At 47.7% G+C, this 21,377-nt stretch overlaps 1 protein-coding gene across 1 annotated transcript; it reads left to right on the top strand.

Annotated features, from left to right (window-relative positions):
- The first annotated feature begins 280 nt into the window (after positions 1-280).
- On the top strand, positions 281-18,738 carry HOMER3 (homer scaffold protein 3). Its single transcript, XM_079331818.1, has 7 exons — positions 281-435; positions 2,587-2,694; positions 6,592-6,713; positions 9,190-9,346; positions 15,044-15,154; positions 16,413-16,487; positions 18,527-18,738. The coding sequence occupies exons 1-7, from the start codon at positions 334-336 to the stop codon at positions 18,713-18,715; spliced, it is 864 nt and encodes a 287-aa protein (XP_079187944.1). The 5' UTR covers positions 281-333; the 3' UTR covers positions 18,716-18,738.
- Positions 18,739-21,377: the final 2,639 nt, after the last annotated feature.

Below are 21,377 nucleotides of genomic sequence, written 5' to 3'. Positions count from 1 at the left end.
CCCAATCAATCCCCTGATGCCCTGATTGATCCCCCAATTCCCTGATCAATCCCCTGATTTATTCTCTGATCAATCCCCTGATTCCCTGATCAATCCCCAATCAATCCCCTGATCAATCCCTGATCAATCCCCAATCAATCCCTGCTCAATCCCTGATCAATCCCCAATCAATCCCCTGATCAATCCCTGATCAATCCCCAATCAATCCCCTGATCAATCCCCAATCAATCCCCTGATCAATCCCTGATCAATCCCCAATCAATCCCTGCTCAATCCCCCCCTGCCCTGCCCGTCTGTCCCCAGGCCATCATCAACAGCACCATCACCCCCAACATGACCTTCACCAAAACCTCCCAGAAGTTCGGGCAGTGGGCGGACAGCAGAGCCAACACCGTCTATGGGCTGGGCTTCGCCTCCGAGCAGCACCTGGCGCAGGTGAGGGTGTGGCACAGGTGAGGGTGTGGCACAGGTGAGAGCAGCACCTGGCACAGGTGAGGGTGTGGCACAGGTGAGGGTGTGGCACAGGTGAGGGTGTGGCACAGGAGAGCAGCACCTGGCACAGGTGAGGGTGTGACACAGGAGAGCAGCACCTGGCGCAGGTGAGGGTGTGGCACAGGTGAGAGCAGCACCTGGCGCAGGTGAGGGTGTGGCACAGGTGAGAGCAGCACCTGGCACAGGGGAGGGTGTGGCACAGGGGAGGGTGTGGCACAGGTGAGAGCAGCACCTGGCGTAGGTGAGGGTGTGGCACAGGTGAGGGTGTGGCACAGGTGAGGGTGTGGCGCAGGTGAGGGTGTGGCACAGGTGAGGGTGTGACACAGGTGAGGGTGTGGCGTAGGTGAGGGTGTGGCACAGGTGAGGGTGTGGCGTAGGTGAGGGTGTGGCACAGGTGAGGGTGTGGCACAGGTGAGGGTGTGGCACAGGTGAGGGTGTGGCACAGGGGAGAGTGTGACACAGGTGAGGGTGTGGCGCAGGTGAGGGTGTGGCGCAGGTGAGAGCAGCACCTGGCACAGGTGAGGGTGTGGCACAGGGGAGGGTGTGGCACAGGTGAGGGTGTGGCACAGGTGAGGGTGTGGCACAGGGGAGGGTGTGGCACAGGGGAGGGTGTGGCACAGGTGAGAGCAGCACCTGGCACAGGGGAGGGTGTGGCACAGGGGAGGGTGTGGCACAGGTGAGAGCAGCACCTGGCGCAGGTGAGGGTGTGGCACAGGTGAGGGTGTGGCACAGGTGAGAGCAGCACCTGGCGGAGGTGAGGGTGTGGCACAGGGGAGGGTGTGGCACAGGGGAGGGTGTGGCACAGGGGAGGGTGTGGCACAGGTGAGAGTGTGACACAGGGGAGGGTGTGGCACAGGGGAGGGTGTGGCACAGGTGAGAGTGTGACACAGGGGAGGGTGTGACACAGGTGAAGGTGTGACACAGGTGAGGGTGTGGCACAGGTGAGGGTGTGACACAGGTGAGGGTGTGGCACAGGTGAAGGTGTGGCACAGGTGAGGGTGTGACACAGGTGAGGGTGTGGCACAGGTGAAGGTGTGACACAGGTGAGGGTGTGACACAGGTGAGGGTGTGGCACAGGTGAGGGTGTGGCACAGGGGAGGGTGTGACACAGGGGAGGGTGTGACACAGGAGAGCAGCACCTGGCGCAGGTGAGGGTGTGGCACAGGTGAGGGTGTGGCACAGGTGAGGGTGTGACACAGGGGAGGGTGTGGCACAGGGGAGGGTGTGGCACAGGGGAGGGTGTGGCACAGGGGAGGGTGTGGCACAGGTGAGAGTGTGACACAGGTGAAGGTGTGACACAGGTGAGGGTGTGACACAGGTGAAGGTGTGACACAGGTGAGGGTGTGGCACAGGTGAGGGTGTGGCACAGGGGAGGGTGTGACACAGGGGAGGGTGTGGCACAGGGGAGGGTGTGGCACAGGTGAGAGTGTGACACAGGTGAAGGTGTGACACAGGTGAGGGTGTGACACAGGTGAGGGTGTGACACAGGAGAGCAGCACCTGGCACAGGTGAGAGTGTGACACAGGTGAGAGCAGCACCTGGCACAGGTGAGAGCCCAAAACAGGTGAGAGTGTGACACAGGTGAGAGCCTGAGACAGGTGAGACACTGACACCTGTCTAGGTGAGAGTCCTGACACCTGAGAAATTAAAAAAAAAAAATTTAAATGGTGCTGCAGTCCCTGAACCCACAGCCCCGAGTGCCAAATTCAGGGATTATTCCACATTTTCATTGTTTAAAAGAAATTTAAAATAATTTTAAATGGTGCTGCTGCTCCTCTTTGAGTGCCAAATCCTGGGGTTATTCCCTAAATTTTTATCATTTAAGAGAAATTAAAAATAACTTTAAATGATACTGCAGGCCCCGTTTCCAAGTGCCAAATTCAGAGTTTATTCACTGAATTTTTATAATTTAAGAGAAACTAAAAAATAATTTTAAATAACGCTGCAAGCCATTTCCGAGTACCAAATTCAGGGATTATTCCACAAATTTTTATCATTTAAGAGAAATTAAAAAAAAATAATTGTAATGTTTCTACAGGCAAGGAGGAGCCCAGTGCCCCTTGCACATTCCCAGTGACTTTTCCCCTTTCCCAGTTTGCAGAGAAATTCCAGGAGGTGAAGGAAGCTGCTCGTGTGGCCAGGGAGAAATGCCAGGATAAAACTGAGCTGACCAACCCTGCCCTGAGCATCCCCTCCCAGCAGGTGAGACTGGGCAGGAACTGGGGAAATGGGAAAGTGGAGGAAAGGGGACAACAGGTGAGGAAAGGGGGAAAATGGGGGGAAAGGTGAGGTTCCCCCCACTTCATTTTTTCCCCCATTTTTTCCCCCATTTTTTCCCCATTTTTTCCCCATTTTTTCCCCATTTTTTCCCATTTTTTCCCCATTTTTCCCCATTTTTCCCCATTTTTCCCCCATTTTTCCCCATTTTTTCCCCATTTTTTTCCCCATTTTTTCCCCATTTTTTCCCCATTTTTTCCCATTTTTTCCCATTTTTTCCCATTTTTTTCCCATTTTTTTCCCCCTTTTTCCCCATTTTTCTCCCATTTTTCTCCCATTTTTCTCCCATTTTTCTCCCATTTTTCTCCCATTTTTCTCCCATTTTTCTCCCATTTTTCTCCCCTTTTTCTCCCATTTTTTCCCATTTTTTTCCCATTTTTTCCCATTTTTTCCCATTTTTTCCCCATTTTTTCCCATTTTTTCCTTTTTTTTTCCCCATTTTTTCTTCCCCAGTTCTTCCCCAATTCTTCCCCCCCATTTTTCTTTCTCCCATTTTTTCTCCCCGCTTTTTTTTTTTCTCTCCCATTTTTTTCTCCCATTTTTTTCATCCCCAATTCTTCCCTCACATTTTTCTTCCATTTCTTTTTCCCATTCTCCCCCCTTTTTCTTTTTCCCATTCTCCCCCCTTTTTCTTTTTCCCATTCTCCCCCCTTTTTCTTTCTCCCATTTTTTCTTTCTCCCATTTTTTCTTTCTCCCATTTTTTCTCCCCCATTTTTCTTTCTCCCATTCCCCCCTCTTTTTTCTCCCATTTTTTCTCCCATTTTTTCTCCCATTTTTTCTCCCATTTTTTCTCCCATTTTTTCTCCCATTTTTTCTCCCATTTTTTTCTCCCATTTTTTTCTCCCATTTTTTTCTCCCATTTTTTTCTCCCATTTTTTTCTCCCATTTTTTTCTCCCCTTTTTTTCTCCCCTTTTTTTTTCTCCCATTTTTTTCTCCCATTTTTTTTCTCCCATTTTTTTCCCTCATGTTTTCCCCCTTATTTTCTCCCATTTTTTCTCCCATTTTTTCTCCCATTTTTTCTCCTATTCCCCCTCATTTTTTCTCCCATTTTTCTCCCATTTTTTCTCCCATTTTTCTCCCATTCCCCCTCATTTTTTCTCCCATTTTTTCCCCATTTTTTCTCCCATTTTTTCCCCATTTTTTCTCCCATTTTTTCTCCCATTTTTTTCTCCCATTTTTCCCCATTTTTTCCCATTTTTCTCCCCATTTTTTCTCCCATTTTTTCTCCCATTCCCCCCCATTTTTCTCCCATTCCCCCCCATTTTTTCTCCCATTCCCCCCCATTTTTTCCCATTTTTTCTCCCATTCCCCCTCATTTTTTCTCCCATTTTTTTCCCCATTTTTTCCCCATTTTTCTCCCATTCCCCCCCATTTTTTCTCCCATTTTTTCCCCATTTTTTCTCCCATTCCCCCTCATTTTTTCTCCCATTTTTTCTCCCATTTTTTTTCCCCATTTTTTCCCCATTTTTCTCCCATTCCCCCCCATTTTTTCTCCCATTTTTTCCCCATTTTTTCTCCCATTCCCCCTCATTTTTTCTCCCATTTTTTCTCCCCATTTTTTTTCCCCATTTTTTCCCCATTTTTTCTCCCATTCCCCCCCATTTTTTCTCCCATTTTTTCTCCCATTCCCCCCCATTTTTTCTCCCATTTTTTCTCCCATTCCCCCCCATTTTTTCTCCCATTTTTTCTCCCATTTTTTCTCCCATTTTTTCCCCATTTTTCTCCCATTCCCCCCCATTTTTTCTCCCATTTTTTCTCCCATTTTTTCCCCATTTTTTCTCCCATCTCCCCCCATTTTTTCTCCCATTTTTTCTCCCATTCCCCCCCATTTTTTCTCCCATTTTTCTCCCATTCCCCCCCATTTTTTCTCCCATTTTTTCTCCCATTTTTTTCCCATTTTTTCTCCCATTCCCCCTCATTTTTTTCCCCATTTTTTCCCCATTTTTCTCCCATTCCCCCCCATTTTTTCTCCCATTTTTTCTCCCATTTTTTCTCCCATTTTTTCTCCCATTCCCCCCCATTTTTTCTCCCATTTTTTCTCCCATTTTTTTCTCCCATTTTTTCTCCCATTCCCCCCCATTTTTTTCCCATTTTTTCTCCCATTCCCCCCCATTTTTCTCCCATTCCCCCCCATTTTTTCTCCCATTTTTTACCCATTTTTCTCCCATTCCCCCCCATTTTTTCTCCCATTTTTCTCCCATTCCCCCCCATTTTTTCTCCCATTTTTTCTCCCATTTTTTCTCCCATTTTTTCTCCCCTCATCCTTTCCCCTTGCCCAGCTCTGACTGGGGCTCTGAGCATCAGCAGAGCCCAAAGAACAATTCCAGCTCTCAATTATTGATGTGTGGCTGCGTGCAGGAGCTGAGCTGTCTCCTGCAATTAAATCTGGAGTTCAATCTCCTGGAATTTCATCAGCCCTCCCTCCATTTCTCCTTCTGTTCTGCTTTCCTCTCCTGTTTTTTGGGATGGGGATTCCCAAAATAGCAGCTCTGGGGTCTTTTAGGGCCGTTCCCACCCCATTTTTTAGCCCAAATTGCCAGAAAAGGAAATTCCTGCTCTTTCCTGGCTGCATTTCTGGGATGTGCAGGGATGGAAGGGGGTGAATTATGGGGACACAGGTTGGTTGTGCTGCCTCATTTTTGGGAAAGGGAATTCCCAAAATTCCCAATTCACACCTGGGGTGTGAATTCCAGCTTCAGGGAATGCCCCCCATGGAATGCCCCCATGGAATGCCCCCAGGGAATCCTCCCCCAGGGAATCCCCCTGAGGAAATCCGCCCAGGGAATGCCCCCCCAGGGAATCCCCCCAGGGAATCCCCCTGAGGAAATCCCCCCCATGGAATCCCCCCATGGAATCCCCCCATGGAATCCCCCCAGGGAATCCTCCCCCAGGGAATGCCCCACAGGGAATCCCCCTGAGGAAATGCCCCCCCAGGGAATCCCCCTGAGGAAATGCCCCCCCAGGGAATCCTCCCCCAGGGAATCCCCCTGAGGAAATGCCCCCCATTGGAATCCCCCCCCAGGGAATCCCCCCCCAGGGAATCCCCTCAGGGATTCAGCAGAGCCCTGGAAGAGCAGCTGAGGTTTGGGACTGAGTCACGGGCTGTGGTGGCCACAGGGTTGGTGGCCCCATGGCCAGCACAGGGAGGGTTCTGTGTCCCCCGGGTCAGTTCAGGGCTCCGTGTCCCCCCAGGCTCTGCCCAGCCCCGTGCTGGGTTTGGTGGCCCCGTGCTGGGTTTGGTGGCCCCGTGCTGGGTTTGGTGGCCCGTGCTGGGTTTGGTGGCCCCGTGCTGGGTTTGGTGGCCCCGTGCCGGGTTTGGTGGCCCCGTGGCCAGCACAGGGAGGGTTTGGTGGCCCCGGGGTCAGTGCTGTCCCCCCGGGTCAGTTCAGGGTTCCATGTCCCCCCAGGCTCTGCCCAGCCCCGTGCCGGGTTTGGTGGCCCCGTACCGGGTTTGGTGGCCCCGTACCGGGTTTGGTGGCCCCGTACCGGGTTTGGTGGCCCCGTACCGGGTTTGGTGGCCCCGTACCGGGTTTGGTGGCCCCGTACCGGGTTTGGTGGCCCCGTACCGGGTTTGGTGGCCCCGTGGCCAGCACAGGGAGGGTTCTGTGTCCCCCGGGTCAGTTCAGGGCTCCGTGTCCCCCCAGGCTCTGCCCAGCCCCGTGCTGGGTTTGGTGGCCCCGTGCTGGGTTTGGTGGCCCCGTGCTGGGTTTGGTGGCCCCGTGCTGGGTTTGGTGGCCCGTGCCGGGTTTGGTGGCCCCGTGGCCAGCACAGGGAGGGTTCTGTGTCCCCCGGGTCAGTTCAGGGCTCCGTGTCCCCCCAGGCTCTGCCCAGCCCCGTGCTGGGCTCCAATGGCCCCGGCGAGGAGAAGCTGCTGCGCAGCCAGAGCGCGGACGCGGAGAGCGGCGCCGAGCGGGAGCGGCTGCGCAAGATGCTCTCGGAGGGGTGAGGCTGCTCCCAACACACCCAAAACTGCAAATTTGGGGTTTATTTACCCCAGAGCACCCCAGCCCCTCTGCTCTGCTCCTTGGCTCCGGTGCTGCCCAGTGTTTGCTGCTCAAAAATCTCCTGTCCTGATTTGGGGTGAGCCCCAAAAATCCCTGCGGGGGTTGGGGTGAGCCCCAAAACATTAATCCTGCACTGGATTCATCTTCCCATTTTCCCAGAAAGAATTAAATCCAGGTTGGGAATCTGCTCAAATAATTCACTGGATTAATCTCCCCAATTTCCCAAAAGGAATTAAATTCAGATTGGGAATCTGCTCAAATCCTTCACTGGATTCATTTCCCCAATTTTCAAGCAGGAATTAAATTCAGATTGGGAATCTGCTCAAACCCTCCACTGAATTCATTTCCCCAATTTTCAAGCAGGAATTAAATTCAGATTGGGAATCTGCTCAAACCCTCCACTGAATTCATTTCCCCAATTTTCAAGCAGGAATTAAATTCAGATTGGGAATCTGCTCAAATCCTTCACTGGATTCATTTTCCCAGCAGTTGTTTCAATTTGGAATTCTGCTGTTCAAACCCTCCCCTGGATTCATCTCCCCATTTTCCCAAAAGAAAATAAATCCAAATTGGAAATCTGCTCAAGTTCTCCCCTGGATTCATCTCCCCATTTTCCCAGAAGAGAATTTATATATATTTATATATATTTATATTTATCACACTACAATTTCTAAGTTCTTCTAATAGCACAACTAAAAGAAACTATATTCAAACAGCAGAGCTCTTCAACATTATCCATACAGCATTCATTTAATAATTTTTATTTTGATTTTTTATGTATTTCTAACACTATTTAATTTAATTTTATTTATTTATTTATTTATTTACATTTTAAAATCTACCAGGAAAATGAAGCCCATTTCCCACACCAATATCCTGATATCTGATAATCCAAGAACGTGAATAATTATTTTTTAGCATTCTCTGCATTAGTTACACAAACAAAAACCTAATTAATTTAAAATTTGAAATGTAATTTTTTAAGTTTTAAATTTGAATTTTATAATTTACCAGGCAAGTGAACCTCATTTCCCACACCAATATCCTGACATCCAATAATCCAACAACACGACCAATTATTTTTACTGTTCTCTGTGTTAGTTACATGAACAAAAACCTATTAATTAAAAAATTTAAATGCAATTTTTTAATTTTTTTTTTTAAATTTAAATTTTGAAATCTACCAGGAAAGTAAACCTCATTTCCCACACCAGTGTCCTGATATCTGGTAATCCAACAACACGACCAATTATTTTTACTGTTCTCTGTGTTAGTTACATGAACAAAAACCTATTAATTAAAACATGTTAAATGCAATTTTTTAATTTACTTTTTTTTAAATTTAAATTTTGAAATCTACCAGGGAAGTGAACTTCATTTCCCACACCAATATCCTGACATCCAATAATCCAACAACACGACCAATTATTTTTACTGTTCTCTGTGTTAGTTACATGAACAAAAACCTATTAATTAAAAAATTTAAATGCAATTTTTTAATTTCTTTTTTTTAAAATTTAAATTTTGAAATCTACCAGGGAAGTAAATCTCATTTCCCACACCAGTGTCCTGATATCTGGTAATCCAAGAACATGAAGAATTTTTTTTTGCCATTCTCTTCATTAGTAACATGAACAAAAACTTATTAATTTAAAATTTTAAATGCAATTTTTTTCATTTATTTTTTTTTAATTTAAACTTTGAAATTTACCAGGCAAATGAACCTCACTTCTAAAACCAATATCCTGACATCCAATAATCCAACAACACAACGAATTATTTTTACCATTCTCTGCGTTAGTAACATGAACAAAAACCTATTAATTTAAAAATTTAAATGCAATTTTTTAATTTACTATTTTTTAATTTTAGATATAAATTTTATAATTTACCAGGCAAGTGAACCTCATTTCCCACACCAATATCCTGACATCCAATAATCCAACAACACAATTAATTATTTTTACCATTCTCTGTGTTAGTAACATGAACAAAAACTTATTAATTTAAAAATGTACATGCAATTTTTTAATTTACTATTTTTTAATTTTAGATATAAATTTTATAATTTACCAGGCAAGTGAACCTCATTTCCCACACCAATATCCTGACATCCAATAATCCAACAACACGACCAATTATTTTTACTGTTCTCTGTGTTAGTTACATGAACAAAAACCTATTAATTAAAACATTTTAAATGCAATTTTTAAATTTAATTTTTTTAAAATTTAAATTTTGAAATCTACCAGGAAAGTAAACCTCATTTCCCACACTAAGGTTCTGCTGTCCAATAATCCAACAACACGACCAATTATTTTTTCCCGTTCTCTGCGTTATTAACACGAACAAAACCCCATTAATTAAATTATATTTTTTTCAATTTAAATTTTATTTTTGTTTTTTATCTGCAGCTCTGTCAGCGAGGTGCAGTGGGAGGCTGAGTTCTTCAGCCTCCAGGACAGCAACAGCCGCTTGGCGGCCGCGCTGCACGAGGCCAACGCCAGCCTGGAGCAGTGGAAGAGGCAGCTGGGAGCCTGCCAGGAGGAGGCTGAGAGCCTGAGGCAGAGGGTGAGAGAGAGAGCCAGAGGCAGCCAAAAAACAGCCAAAAAATAACCCCAGAGACAGCCAAAAAACAGCCCAAAAATAACCCCAGAGACAGCCAAAACACAGCCAAAAAATAACCCCAGAGACAGCCCAGAGACAGCCAAAAAATAACCCTAGAGACAGCCAAAAAACAGCCCAAAAATAACCCCAGAGACGGCCAAAAAACAGCCCAGAGACAGCCAAAAAACAGCCCAGAGACAGCCAAAAAATAACCCCAGAGACAGCCAAAAAATAACCCCAGAGACAGCCAAAAAACAGCCCAGAGACAGCCAAAAAACAGCCCAGAGACAGCCAAAAAACAGCCCAGAGACAGCCAAAAAATAACCCCAGAGACAGCCAAAAAATAACCCCAGAGACAGCCAAAAAATAACCCCAGAGACAGCCAAAAAATAACCCCAGAGACAGCCAAAAAAACAGCCAAAAAACAGCCCAGAGACAGCCAAAAAACAGCCCAAAAAATAACCCCAGAGACAGCCAAAAAACAGCCCAGAGACAGCCAAAAAACAGCCAAAAAATAGACCCAGAGACAGCCAAAAAACAGCCCAGAGACAGCCAAAAAACAGCCCAGAGACAGCCAAAAAATAACCCCAGAGACAGCCAAAAAACAGCCCAGAGACAGCCCAGAGACAGCCAAAAAACAGCCAAGAGACAGCCCAGAGACAGCCAAAAAACAGCCAAAAAACAGCCCAGAGACAGCCAAAAAACAGCCCAGAAACAGCCCAGAGACAGCCAAAAAACAGCCCAAAAACAACCCCAGAAACAGCCCAGAGACAGCCAAAAAACAGCCCAGAGACAGCCAAAAAACAGCCAAAAAACAGCCCAAAAAACAGCCCAGAGACAGCCAAAAAACAGCCCAGAGACAGCCAAAAAACAGCCCAGAGACAGCCAAAAAACAGCCCAGAGACAGCCAAAAAATAACCCCAGAGACAGCCCAGAGACAGCCAAAAAACAGCCCAGAGACAGCCAAAAAACAGCCCAGAGACAGCCAAAAAACAGCCCAGAGACAGCCAAAAAACAGCCCAGAGACAGCCAAAAAATAGACCCAGAGACAGCCAAAAAATAACCCCAGAGACAGCCAAAAAACAGCCCAGAGACAGCCAAAAAACAGCCAAAAAATAACCCCAGAGACAGCCAAAAAATAACCCGAGACAGCCAAAAAATAGACCCAGAGACAGCCAAAAAACAGCCAAAAAATAACCCCAGAGACAGCCAAAAACCAGCCCAGAGACAGCCAAAAAACAGCCCAGAGACAGCCAAAAAACACCCAAAAAACAGCCCAGAGACAGCCAAAAAATAACCCCAGAGACAGCCAAAAAATAACCCCAGAGACAGCCAAAAAACAGCCCAGAGACAGCCAAAAAATAGACCCAGAGACAGCCCAGAGACAGCCCAGAGACAGCCAAAAAACAGCCCAAAAATAACCCCAGAGACAGCCCAGAGACAGCCAAAAAACAGCCCAGAGACAGCCAAAAAACAGCCCAAAAATAACCCCAGAGACAGCCAAAAAACAGCCCAAAAATAACCTCAGAGACAGCCCAAAAACAGCCCAGAGACAGCCCAAAAACAGCCCAGAGACAGCCAAAAAACAGCCCAGAGACAGCCCAAAAACAGCCCAGAGACAGCCAAAAAACAGCCCAGAGACAGCCCAAAAACAGCCCAGAGACAGCCAAAAAACAGCCCAGAGACAGCCAAAAAATAACCCCAGAGACAGCCAAAAAACAGCCCAGAGACAGCCCAAAAAACAGCCCAGAGACAGCCAAAAAACAGCCCAGAGACAGCCAAAAAACAGCCCAGAGACACCCCAAAAATAACCCCAGAGACAGCCAAAAGACAGCCCAGAGACAGCCAAAAAATAACCCCAGAGACAGCCAAAAAATAACCCCAGAGACAGCCAAAAAACAGCCCAGAGACAACCCAAAAATAGACCCAGAGACAGCCCAAAAACACCCCAAAAACACCCCAAAAATAACCCCAGAGACAGCCCAGAGACAGCCAAAAAACAGCCCAGAGACAGCCAAAAATAGCCCCAGAGACAGCCCAAAAACAGCCCAAAAACACCCCAAAAATAACCCCAGAGACAGCCAAAAAACAGCCCAGAAACAGCCAAAAATAGCCCCAGAGACAGCCCAAAAACAGCCAAAAAATAACCCCAGAGACAGCCCAAAAACAGCCAAAAAATAACCCCAGAGATAGGCCAGAAACAGCCCCAGAAACAGCCCAAAACCAGCCCAGAAACAGCCCCAGAAACACTCCAGAAACAGCCCAAAAATAACCCCAGAGACAGCCCAGAAACAGCCAAAAAATAACCCCAAAAACAGCCCAGAAACACCCCAAAAACAACACTCCAAAAACAACACCCACAAAACACCCCACAAATAACCCCTCAAACACCCTGAAACACCCCACAAATAACCCCAAAAATAACCCCAGAAACACCCCCAGAAACACCCCAAAAATAACCCCAAAACACCCCAGAAACACCCCACAAATAACCCCAAAACCACCCCAAAAACACCCCCAAAAACACCCCGAAAACACCCCACAAACACCCCCAAAAACAATCCCACAGACACCCCAAAACACCCCCATAAACACCCCCACAAACACCCCAAAAATCACCCCACAGACACCCCCAAAAACACCCTGGGGGGATTGGGGTGAGCTCCAAAAATCCCTGTGGGGATCCCAAAAAAATCCCTGTAGGGATTGGGGTGAACCCCAAAAACCCTGGGGGGATGAGGGTGAGCCCCCCAAAAAAATTCCCCTGTGCTGGTCCCAAAAAATCCCTGTGCTGATTGGGGTGAGCCCCAAAAACCCCAAAAAACCCCTGTGAGGATCCCACAAAAATCCCTATGGGGATTGGGGTGAGCCCCAAAAAATTCCCCCTGTCCTGCTCCCAAAAAATCACCTGTCCTGATTCATGTGAGCCCCAAAAAATCCCTGTGGGGATCCCAAAAAAATTCCTGTGGGGATTGGGGCGAACCCCAAAAAATCCCTGTGGGGATCCCAGAAAAAAACCCCGTGCTGATTTGGGGTGAGCCCCAAAAAATCCCTGTGGGGATTGGGCTGAACCCCAAAAAATCCCCCTGTCCTGATCCCAAAAAATTCCCTGTGCTCATTTGGGATCATCCCCAAAAAAATCCCTGTGCTGATTTGGGGTGATCCCCCCCCAAACCCTCTGTCCTAATTTGGGATGAGCCAAAAAAAAAAAAAACCCAAAAAACCAAAAAAAACCCAAAAAATAAAACCAAAAAACAAAAAAACTCCAAACCCTGTCCTTAAAAAAAAAAATAAAATAAAAAAAAAAAAAACCAAAAAATCTGCTGCCTTAAAACAACCAAAAAAACCCAAAAAAACCTCTAAAATCTTTCTCCAGGTTTTTATCCCAAATGCTCCTCATGAATAATCCAAACCCACCCTCTGAACGTTTCATTTTGAATTTCTCAGCTTTCCCTTCCAGCTCAGCTGCTCCAGAGAATTTTTTGGAGCTCAGAGGTGCCAATGGATCTTTGGGGCTGGGCTGGGGCTGCAAAACTCAAAAAAAAACCCCAAAAAATTGGGATTTTTTAAACCACAACAGGCAGAGCAGAAAGGGATTTTTATTTTTATTTTTTAAATTTTATCCAAGTGGGAGTCAGGTGGGTTCCCAGGAATTTTTTTGGAGCTCAGAGGTGCCAATGGATCTTTGGGGCTGGGCTGGGGGTGCAAAACTCAGAAAAAAACCCAAAATTTGGGATTTTTTAAACCACAACAGGCAGAGCAGAAAGGGATTTTTATTTTTATTTTTTAAATTTTATCCAAGTGGGAGTCAGGTGGGTTCCCAGGAATTTTTTTGGAGCTCAGAGGTGCCAATGGATCTTTGGGGCTGGGCTGGGGCTGCAAAACTCAAAAAAAAACCCCAAAAATTGGGATTTTTTAAACCACAACAGGCAGAGCAGAAAGGGATTTTTATTTTTATTTTTTAAATTTTATCCAAGTGGGAGTCAGGTGGGTTCCCAGGAATTTTTTTGGAGCTCAGAGGTGCCAATGGATCTTTGGGGCTGGGCTGGGGGTGCAAAACTCAAAAAAAAAACCCAAAAATTTGGGATTTTTTAAACCACAACAGGCAGAGCAGAAAGGGATTTTTATTTTATTTTTTAATTTTATCCAAGTGGGAATCAGGTGGGTTCCCAGGAATTCCAGAGAATTCCAGAGCCAGGAAATTCCTGCACCTTTGTCTGGGTTTGACATGGTAGTTTTTGGTTGGATTAATTAAAAATTAAATGAATTTTGCACTGTGGCTCACAGTGTTTAAAAATAGAAATAATAAAGATGTTTGTTTTTAATTGGGTAATTAGCTTTTAATGACCTTGTGATCAGCAGGATCCAGCAAGACTTTAATTGTTTTCAGCTTTGCTGGAAGTGCTGGAGAATTGGGGATTGATTGGTGATTGATTGGGGATTGATTGGTGATTGATTGGTGATTGATTGGGGATTGATTGGGGATTGATTGGGGAGAGATTGGGGATTGATTGGGGAGAGATTGGGGAGAGATTGGGGATTGATTGGTGATTGATTGGGGAGAGATTGGGGATTGATTGGGGAGAGATTGGGGATTGATTGGTGATTGATTGGTGATTGATTGGGGGTTGATTTTGGATTGATTGGTGTTTGATTGGGGAGAGATTGGGAGTTGATTGGAGGTTGATTGGGGATTGATTGGGGGTTGATTGGGGATTGATTGGTGATTGATTGGTGTTTGATTGGGGAGAGATTGGGGATTGATTGGGGGTTGATTGGTGATTGATTGGGGATTGATTGGGGGTTGATTGGTGATTGATTGGGGGTTGATTGGGGAGAGATTGGGGATTGATTGGGGATTGATTGGTGAGAGATTGGGGATTGATTGGGAGTTAATTGGTGAGAGATTGGTGATTGATTTGGGATACATTGGTGATTGATTGGGAATTAATTGGTGAGAGGTTGGTGATTGATTGGGAATTAATTGATAAGAGATTGGTGATTGGGAATTAATTGCTGAGACATTGGTGATTGATTGTGATAGATTTGGGATACATTGATGAGAGACTGGGAATTGCTTTGTGATTGGGAATTGATTGGTGATTGATTTGGGTAGATTGGTGATTGGTGACTGATTGGGGATAGATTGGTGAGAGATCAGTGATAAATTACTGATAATTTAGTGATATATCAATGATAGATTGTGATAAACAGTGAGATTGGTGATGTGATTGATTTGGGATAGATTGGTGATGTGATTGGTGATAGACTGGGAATTGATTGGTGATTGATTGGTGAGAGATCAATGATAAATTACTGATAATTTAGTGCTAGATTGTGATAAACAGTGATAGATTAGTGCTAGATTGTGATGATTAGTGATAGTGATTGATGATAGATCAGTGATAGAGATTGATTAGTGATAGATTGGTGATAGATTAGTGATAGAAATCAGTGATAATTAGTGATAGATCAGTGATATCACTATCACAATTAGTGGTAGACAGTGATTACAGATACAGAATTTTACAATAGATAAAAATCAATAACCAAATCCCAACACAAAAATTCCACCTCTAGTGCTTCAATCATCTCTGAGTGAAACCAGGAGGGACAAAGGAGATTAATCACTAATAATAATTAATAATAACCCCCTTGCAGGTGGCAGAGCTGGAGTCTCAGGGCACTCAGGATTCCTCCAGTGACAACAACAAGGAGGAGCTGAGCCAAAACCTGGAGGAGCTGGAGCTGCTGCTCAAGGCCAAGGACGAGGTGAGGGAAACCTGAGGCCACCAGCAGCAGCAGAAATAAAAATGGGATCTGAGAAATGGAAATAGAGAGAAATAGGAAAAGAAAAATCGAAAGGAATCGACATCTGTGCAGGAATTGGGAAATGGGAAAGGTAAAATCGGCAGGAATCGAATAGAAAAGGTAAAAAAAACCAAACCAGCAGTGCAGGAATTGAGAAATGGAAAAGGTGAAATTTGCAGGAATGAAGAGTGGAGGATTTGAAAAATAGAAAATTAAAATCTGAAGGAATCAACATCTGTGCAGGAATTGGGAAATGGGAAAGGTAAAATCGGCAGGAATCGAATAGAAAAGGTAAAAAAAACCAAACAAGCAGTGCAGGAATTGAGAAATGGAAAAGGTGAAATTTGCAGGAATGAAGAGTGGAGGATTTGAAAAATAGAAAATTAAAATCTGAAGGAATCAACATCTGTATAAGAATTGAGAAATAGAAAAGGTAAAAAAACCAAACCAGCAGTGCAGGAATTGAGAAATGGAAAAGGTGAAATTTGCAGGAATGAAGAGTGGAGGATTTGAAAAATAGAAAATGGAAAGTCTGAAGGAATCAACATCTGTGCAAGAATTGAGAAATAGAAAAGGTAAAAAAAACAAACCAGCAGTGCAGGAATTGAGAAATGGAAAAGGTGAAATTTGCAGGAATCAAGAGGAGTAGAGGATTTGAAAAATAGAAAATGGAAAATCTGAAGGAATCAGCAGCAGTGCAGGATTTGAAAATTAGAAAAGGTAAAATCTGAAGGAATCAACATCTGTGCAAGAACTGAGAAATAGAAAAGGTAAAATCTCAACACACCAACAGCAGTACAGGATTTGAAAATTTGAAAATGTAAAATCTTAAGGAATCAGCAGCAGTAGAGGATTTGAAAAATAGAAATAAAGCACCAACAGCAGTGCAGAATATGAGAAATACAAAAGTTAAAATCTGAAGGAATCAAGAGCAGTACAGGATTTGAAAAATAGAAAAGGTGAAATCTGGAGGAATCAGCAGCAATACAGAATTTAAGAAATAGAAAAGCTGAAATTTTCAGGAATCAAGAGCAATACAAGAATTGAGAAATACAAAAATTAAAATCTGAAGGAATCAAGAGCAGTCCAGGGTTTGAGAAATACAAAAGTTAAAATCTGGGGGGAATCAGCAGCAATACAGGATTTAAGAAATAGAAAAGCTGAAATTTTCAGGAATCAAGAATTGAGATATAGAAAAATTGTAACACACCATCCCCAGGAGATCCAGATGTTGAAGAGCCAGAGGTGCTGGGAGGGCGAGGGCGAGCGCGAGGAGACGCTGCAGAGGCTGCAGGTACAGGGGGCAGAGCTGGGGGGGTCCTGGGGGGCTTCTGGGGGGTCCTGGGGGTCCTTCTGGGGGTCCTTCTGGGGGTCCTTCTGGGGGTCCTGGCATTGCTGAGTTCCTGCTGGGGGTGGGGCAGAGCTGGGCTGCAGCAGCTGGAGGTTCTGGGGGGATAAAACTGAGCTCAGCTCAGAGATCTGGAGCCCCACAGGGAGCCCAGGGCAGGAGCAGAGCCAGAGCCAGGCCAGGGACAATCCAGGGACAATCCAGGGACAGTCCAGGGACAGTCCAGAGACAATCCAGGGACAATCCAGAGACAATCCAGGGACAATCCAGGGACAGTCCAGGGACAATCCAGAGACAATCCAGGGACAATCCAGAGACAATCCAGGGACAATCCAGGGACAATCCAGAGACAATCCAGGGACAATCCAGGGACAGTCCAGGGACAGTCCAGAGACAATCCAGGGACAATCCAGAGACAGTCCAGGGACAATCCAGGGACAATCCAGAGACAGTCCAGGGACAATCCAGAGACAATCCAGAGACAATCCAGAGACAGTCCAGGGACAATCCAGGGACAATCCAGGGACAATCCAGGGACAGTCCAGGGACAATCCAGGGACAATCCAGGGACAGTCCAGGGACAGTCCAGAGACAATCCAGGGACAATCCAGAGACAGTCCAGGGACAATCCAGGGACAATCCAGGGACAATCCAGGGACAGTCCAGGGACAATCCAGGGACAATCCAGAGACAGTCCAGGGACAATCCAGAGACAATCCAGAGACAATCCAGAGACAGTCCAGAGACAATCCAGAGACAATCCAGAGACAATCCAGAGACAGTCCAGGGACAATCCAGAGACAGTCCAGGGACAGTCCAGAGACAATCCAGGGACAATCCAGGGACAATCCAGGGACAATCCAGAGACAGTCCAGAGACAATCCAGAGACAATCCAGGGACAATCCAGGGACAATCCAGAGACAATCCAGAGACAGTCCAGAGACAATCCAGGGACAATCCAGGGCCAGTCCCAGCAGCCTGGGAATGATCCAGAGCAAATCCCACCAGGCTGGGAGGATCCAAACCCATTCCCACCAGTTTGGGGTGATCCAGAGCCAATCCCACCAGTTTGGGATGATCCAGAGCCAGGAGGGTCCCCGTGGGCAGGGTCGGGGTTGGGGACAGAGCTGGCCCAGGGTGACACCCTCAGGGGACACTGTGGGGCCGTCTGGGGGCTCTGAGCACTCTGTCTGTCTGTCTGTGTCTCTGTCCATGTGTCTGTCTGTACGTGTGTCCGTGTCTGTCCATTTCTCTGTCCGTGTCTCTCTGTCCGTGTCTCTCTGTCCGTATGCCTGTCTGTCTGTCCGTGTGTCTCTCTGTCATTCTCTGTCTGTCCGTCTGTCTGTGTGCCTGTCTCTCTGTCCGTGTCTCTCTCTCTCTCTCTTTCTGTCTGTCCGTGTGTCCGTGTCTGTCCGTCTCTCTGTCCGTGTGTCTCTGTCTCTCTGTCTCTCTCTCTCTGTCCGTGTGTCCATGTTTGTCCATCCCTCTGTCTCTCTGTCTCTGTCTGTCCGTGTGTCTCTGTCTCTCTCTCACTGTCTCTCTCTCTCTGTCCGTGTGTCCGTGTCTGTCCGTCTCTCTGTCCGTGTGTCTCTGTCTCTCTCTCTCTGTCCGTGTGTCCGTGTGTCTCTGTCTCTCTGTCCGTCTCTCTCTCTTTCTGTCTCTCTCTCTGTCCGTCTCTGTCTCTCTGTCTCTCTATCTGTCCATCTCTGTCTCTCTGTCTCTCTGTCTCTCTCTCTCTGTCCGTGTGTCCGTGTGTCCGTGTGTCTCTGTCTCTCTGTCCGTCTCTCTCTCTTTCTGTCTCTCTCTCTGTCCGTCTCTGTCTCTCTGTCTCTCTATCTGTCCATCTCTGTCTCTCTGTCTCTCTGTCTCTCTCTCTCTGTCCGTGTGTCCGTGTGTCCGTGTGTCTCTGTCTCTCTGTCCGTCTCTCTCTCTGTCTCTCTGTCTGTCGGTCTCTGTCCGTGTGTCCGTCTGTGCGCTCGGTCAGGCTCTGGAGTCTCGGAACGCGGATCTGGAGCAGCGGCTGTGCCGTGCGGAGCAGAGCCTGGCCGAGAGCCGCGCGCAGCGGGAGCGGCTGCGGGGGGAGCTGGGCCGGGCGGCCGAGACCATGGACGGCAAAATCCTGGAGCTCAGCGAGCTGCGCCGGGGGCTGGCCCGGCTGCTGGAGGGCAACTGAGCGGCACCGAGCCCCGGGAACACCGGGACACCCCCGGGACACCCCCAGGGAACACCGGGACACCCCCGGGACACCCCCCGGGGCACCGGGACACCCCCCGGGACACCCCCAGGGACACCCCCCGGGAACACCGGGACACCCCCGGGACACCCCCCAGGAACACCGGGACACCCCCGGGACACCCCCAGGGAACACCGGGACAGCCCCGGGACACCCCCCAGGAACACCGGGACACCCCCGGGACACCCCCAGGGAACACCGGGACAGCCCCGGGACACCCCCAGGGACAGCCCCGGGACACCCCCCGGGACACCCCCCGGGAACACCGGGACAGCCCCGGGACACCCCCAGGGAACACCGGGACACCCCCAGGGACACCCCCCGGGACACCGGGACACCCCAGGGACACCCCCCGGGACAGCCCCGGGACACCCCCAGGGACACCCCCCTGGGAACACCGGGAACACCGGGACACCCCCCGGGAACACTGGGACACCCCCAGGGCGGGACAGCCCCGGCTGGCATCGGGAGCCCGGGCTGGGGGCACCCGGGATCATGGGGGCACCTGGGGGCACCCCGAGTTCACCCCGAGCTCCTGGGGGCTTCCGGGGACACCCCAAGTTCCCGGGGGCACCCCGAGTTCATCCCGGGCACTCTGAGATCCTGGGGCACCCCCCGACATCCTGAGGACACCCCAAGATCCTGGGCACACCTGGGGGCACCCCGACATCCTGGGGGCACTCTGAGATCCTGGGGGTATCCCGAGCTCCTGGGGGTTCCTGGAGACACCCCGAGTTCCCGGGGGACACCCCGAGTTCATCCCGGGCACTCTGAGATCCTGGGGGCACCCCAAGATCCTGGGGGTACCCCGAGCTCCCCGGGTTTGCCCCCCACCAGCAGTGCCTGGCACAGCGGGCACCAGAGACACAGGGGAGGGGGCACCAGCCCCTGAACCCCCAAATCAGCCCCTGAACCCCCAAATCAGCCTCTGGACCCCCAAATCAGCTATTGAACCCACAAATCCTCCCCAGGGAGCTCCTGGACCCTCTGCAGGGAGTAACTGAACCCCTAAATCATCTCCAGAGAGCTCCTGAACCCCCAAATCAGCTCCTGGACCCCCAACTCCTCCCCAGAGAGCTCCCAAACTCCTGAATCCCCTTCATGGAGCACTTGAACCCCCCAAAATCCTCTCCAGGGGCTCCCAAATTCCTGAATCTTTTCCAGGGGCTCCTGAACCCCAAAAATCCTCTGCAGGGGCTCCCAAATCCTTTCCAAGGAGTTCCTGAACCCCAAAAATCATTTTCAGGGAGTTCCTGAACCCCCAAATCCCCTCCAGGGGCTCCTCCAGCCCCCCCTTCCCTGTCCCATTCCAGCTGTTCCAGCTGTGCCAGCCCCTCCCTCCCCCCGGGGGTTTTTACATTTTCTAAGGGGAAAGGGCAAAACCACAAAATAATAATAATAATAATTTTATTTCTGTAGAATTTTTTTAGGGAAACCACTTGCCTTTAGCCAAGGAGCTGAGGGGGGAGGGAGGAGAGTTCAGAATTGCTGAATTCCCCAAAATCCCGGGGGGGGTGGGGGGTCCAGAGGGAAAATAATTCAGGAAAATTCAGGAAAATTCAGGAAAATTCAGGATTAAAGGTGGAGCAGCTGAGCCCAGCAGGGCTGAGTGTGTGTGTGAATTTTTGGGGGGGAGGGGGGATTTTGGGGAACCCCTTGGGGGAAGGGGGAAGCCAGAATTCCAGGGGGGAAAAAAAAACCAACCCCAAACTAGGAAAATCCAGAATTCCAGAGATCCCAAGGAAATTAGGAAAAAAAATTTAGGAAAAACCAGGAAAATCCCAGGATTCCAGAGATCCCAGGAAAATTCAGAAAAATAAAAAAAAACCAAACTAGGAAAAACCAGGGAAATCCAGAATTCCAGTGATTTCCTCCTTCCAGAGGGAAAATTCAGGAAAATGCAATTAAATAATTAAATAATGCAATTAAATACTGCAATTATATAAAGCAATTATAAAATGCAATTAAATAATTAAATAATGCAATTATATAATGCAATTAAATTATGTAATGAAATTATAAGAAGTGAGTGACCCTGCTGGGCTGCAGGAGCAGCTGCTCCTTCCTCAGACCTTGCGATACTTTTAGTTTATTTTTAGTTTATTTTTAGGTTATTTTTAGTTTATTTTTAGTGCAGAAATGCAGAGGGCAAGCCCAGCACAGGCACGTCCTCCATGGGGGAAAACAACCTAAAAGAATCCTTAAAATACAATAAAATAAAATAAATCCCAAGCATAAACTAAAATAAAAATAAAACAAACTAAAATAAATCCCTAAAATAAAATTAAAATAAAACAAAATAAAATAATTTAAAATAAAAATAAGACGGGAGAGGGACGGGAGAGAGGCGGGAAAGGGACGGGAGAGAGGCGGGAGAGAAACGGGAGAGGGACGGGAAAAAGGCGGGGAAAATCTGGGATAGAGCTGGGAGAGAATCGGAAGAGAGGCGAAAGAGAAACGGGAGAGAAGCGGGAAAGAGGCGGGAGAGAAACGGGAGAGAGGGGGGAATGAGGCGGGAAAGGGACGGAAGAGAAACGGGAAAGAGGCGAAAGAGAAACGGGAGAGAGGCGGGAATGAGGCGGGAATGAGTCGAGAGAGACGC

The sequence above is a fragment of the Erithacus rubecula genome (genome assembly GCF_903797595.1).
Source record: "Erithacus rubecula genome assembly, contig: scaffold_1068_arrow_ctg1, whole genome shotgun sequence".
Taxonomy (NCBI): Eukaryota; Metazoa; Chordata; class Aves; order Passeriformes; family Muscicapidae; genus Erithacus; species Erithacus rubecula.
The sequence above is the reverse complement of the archived record's forward strand: the minus strand, read 5'-3'. Positions and strand labels throughout refer to the sequence as shown.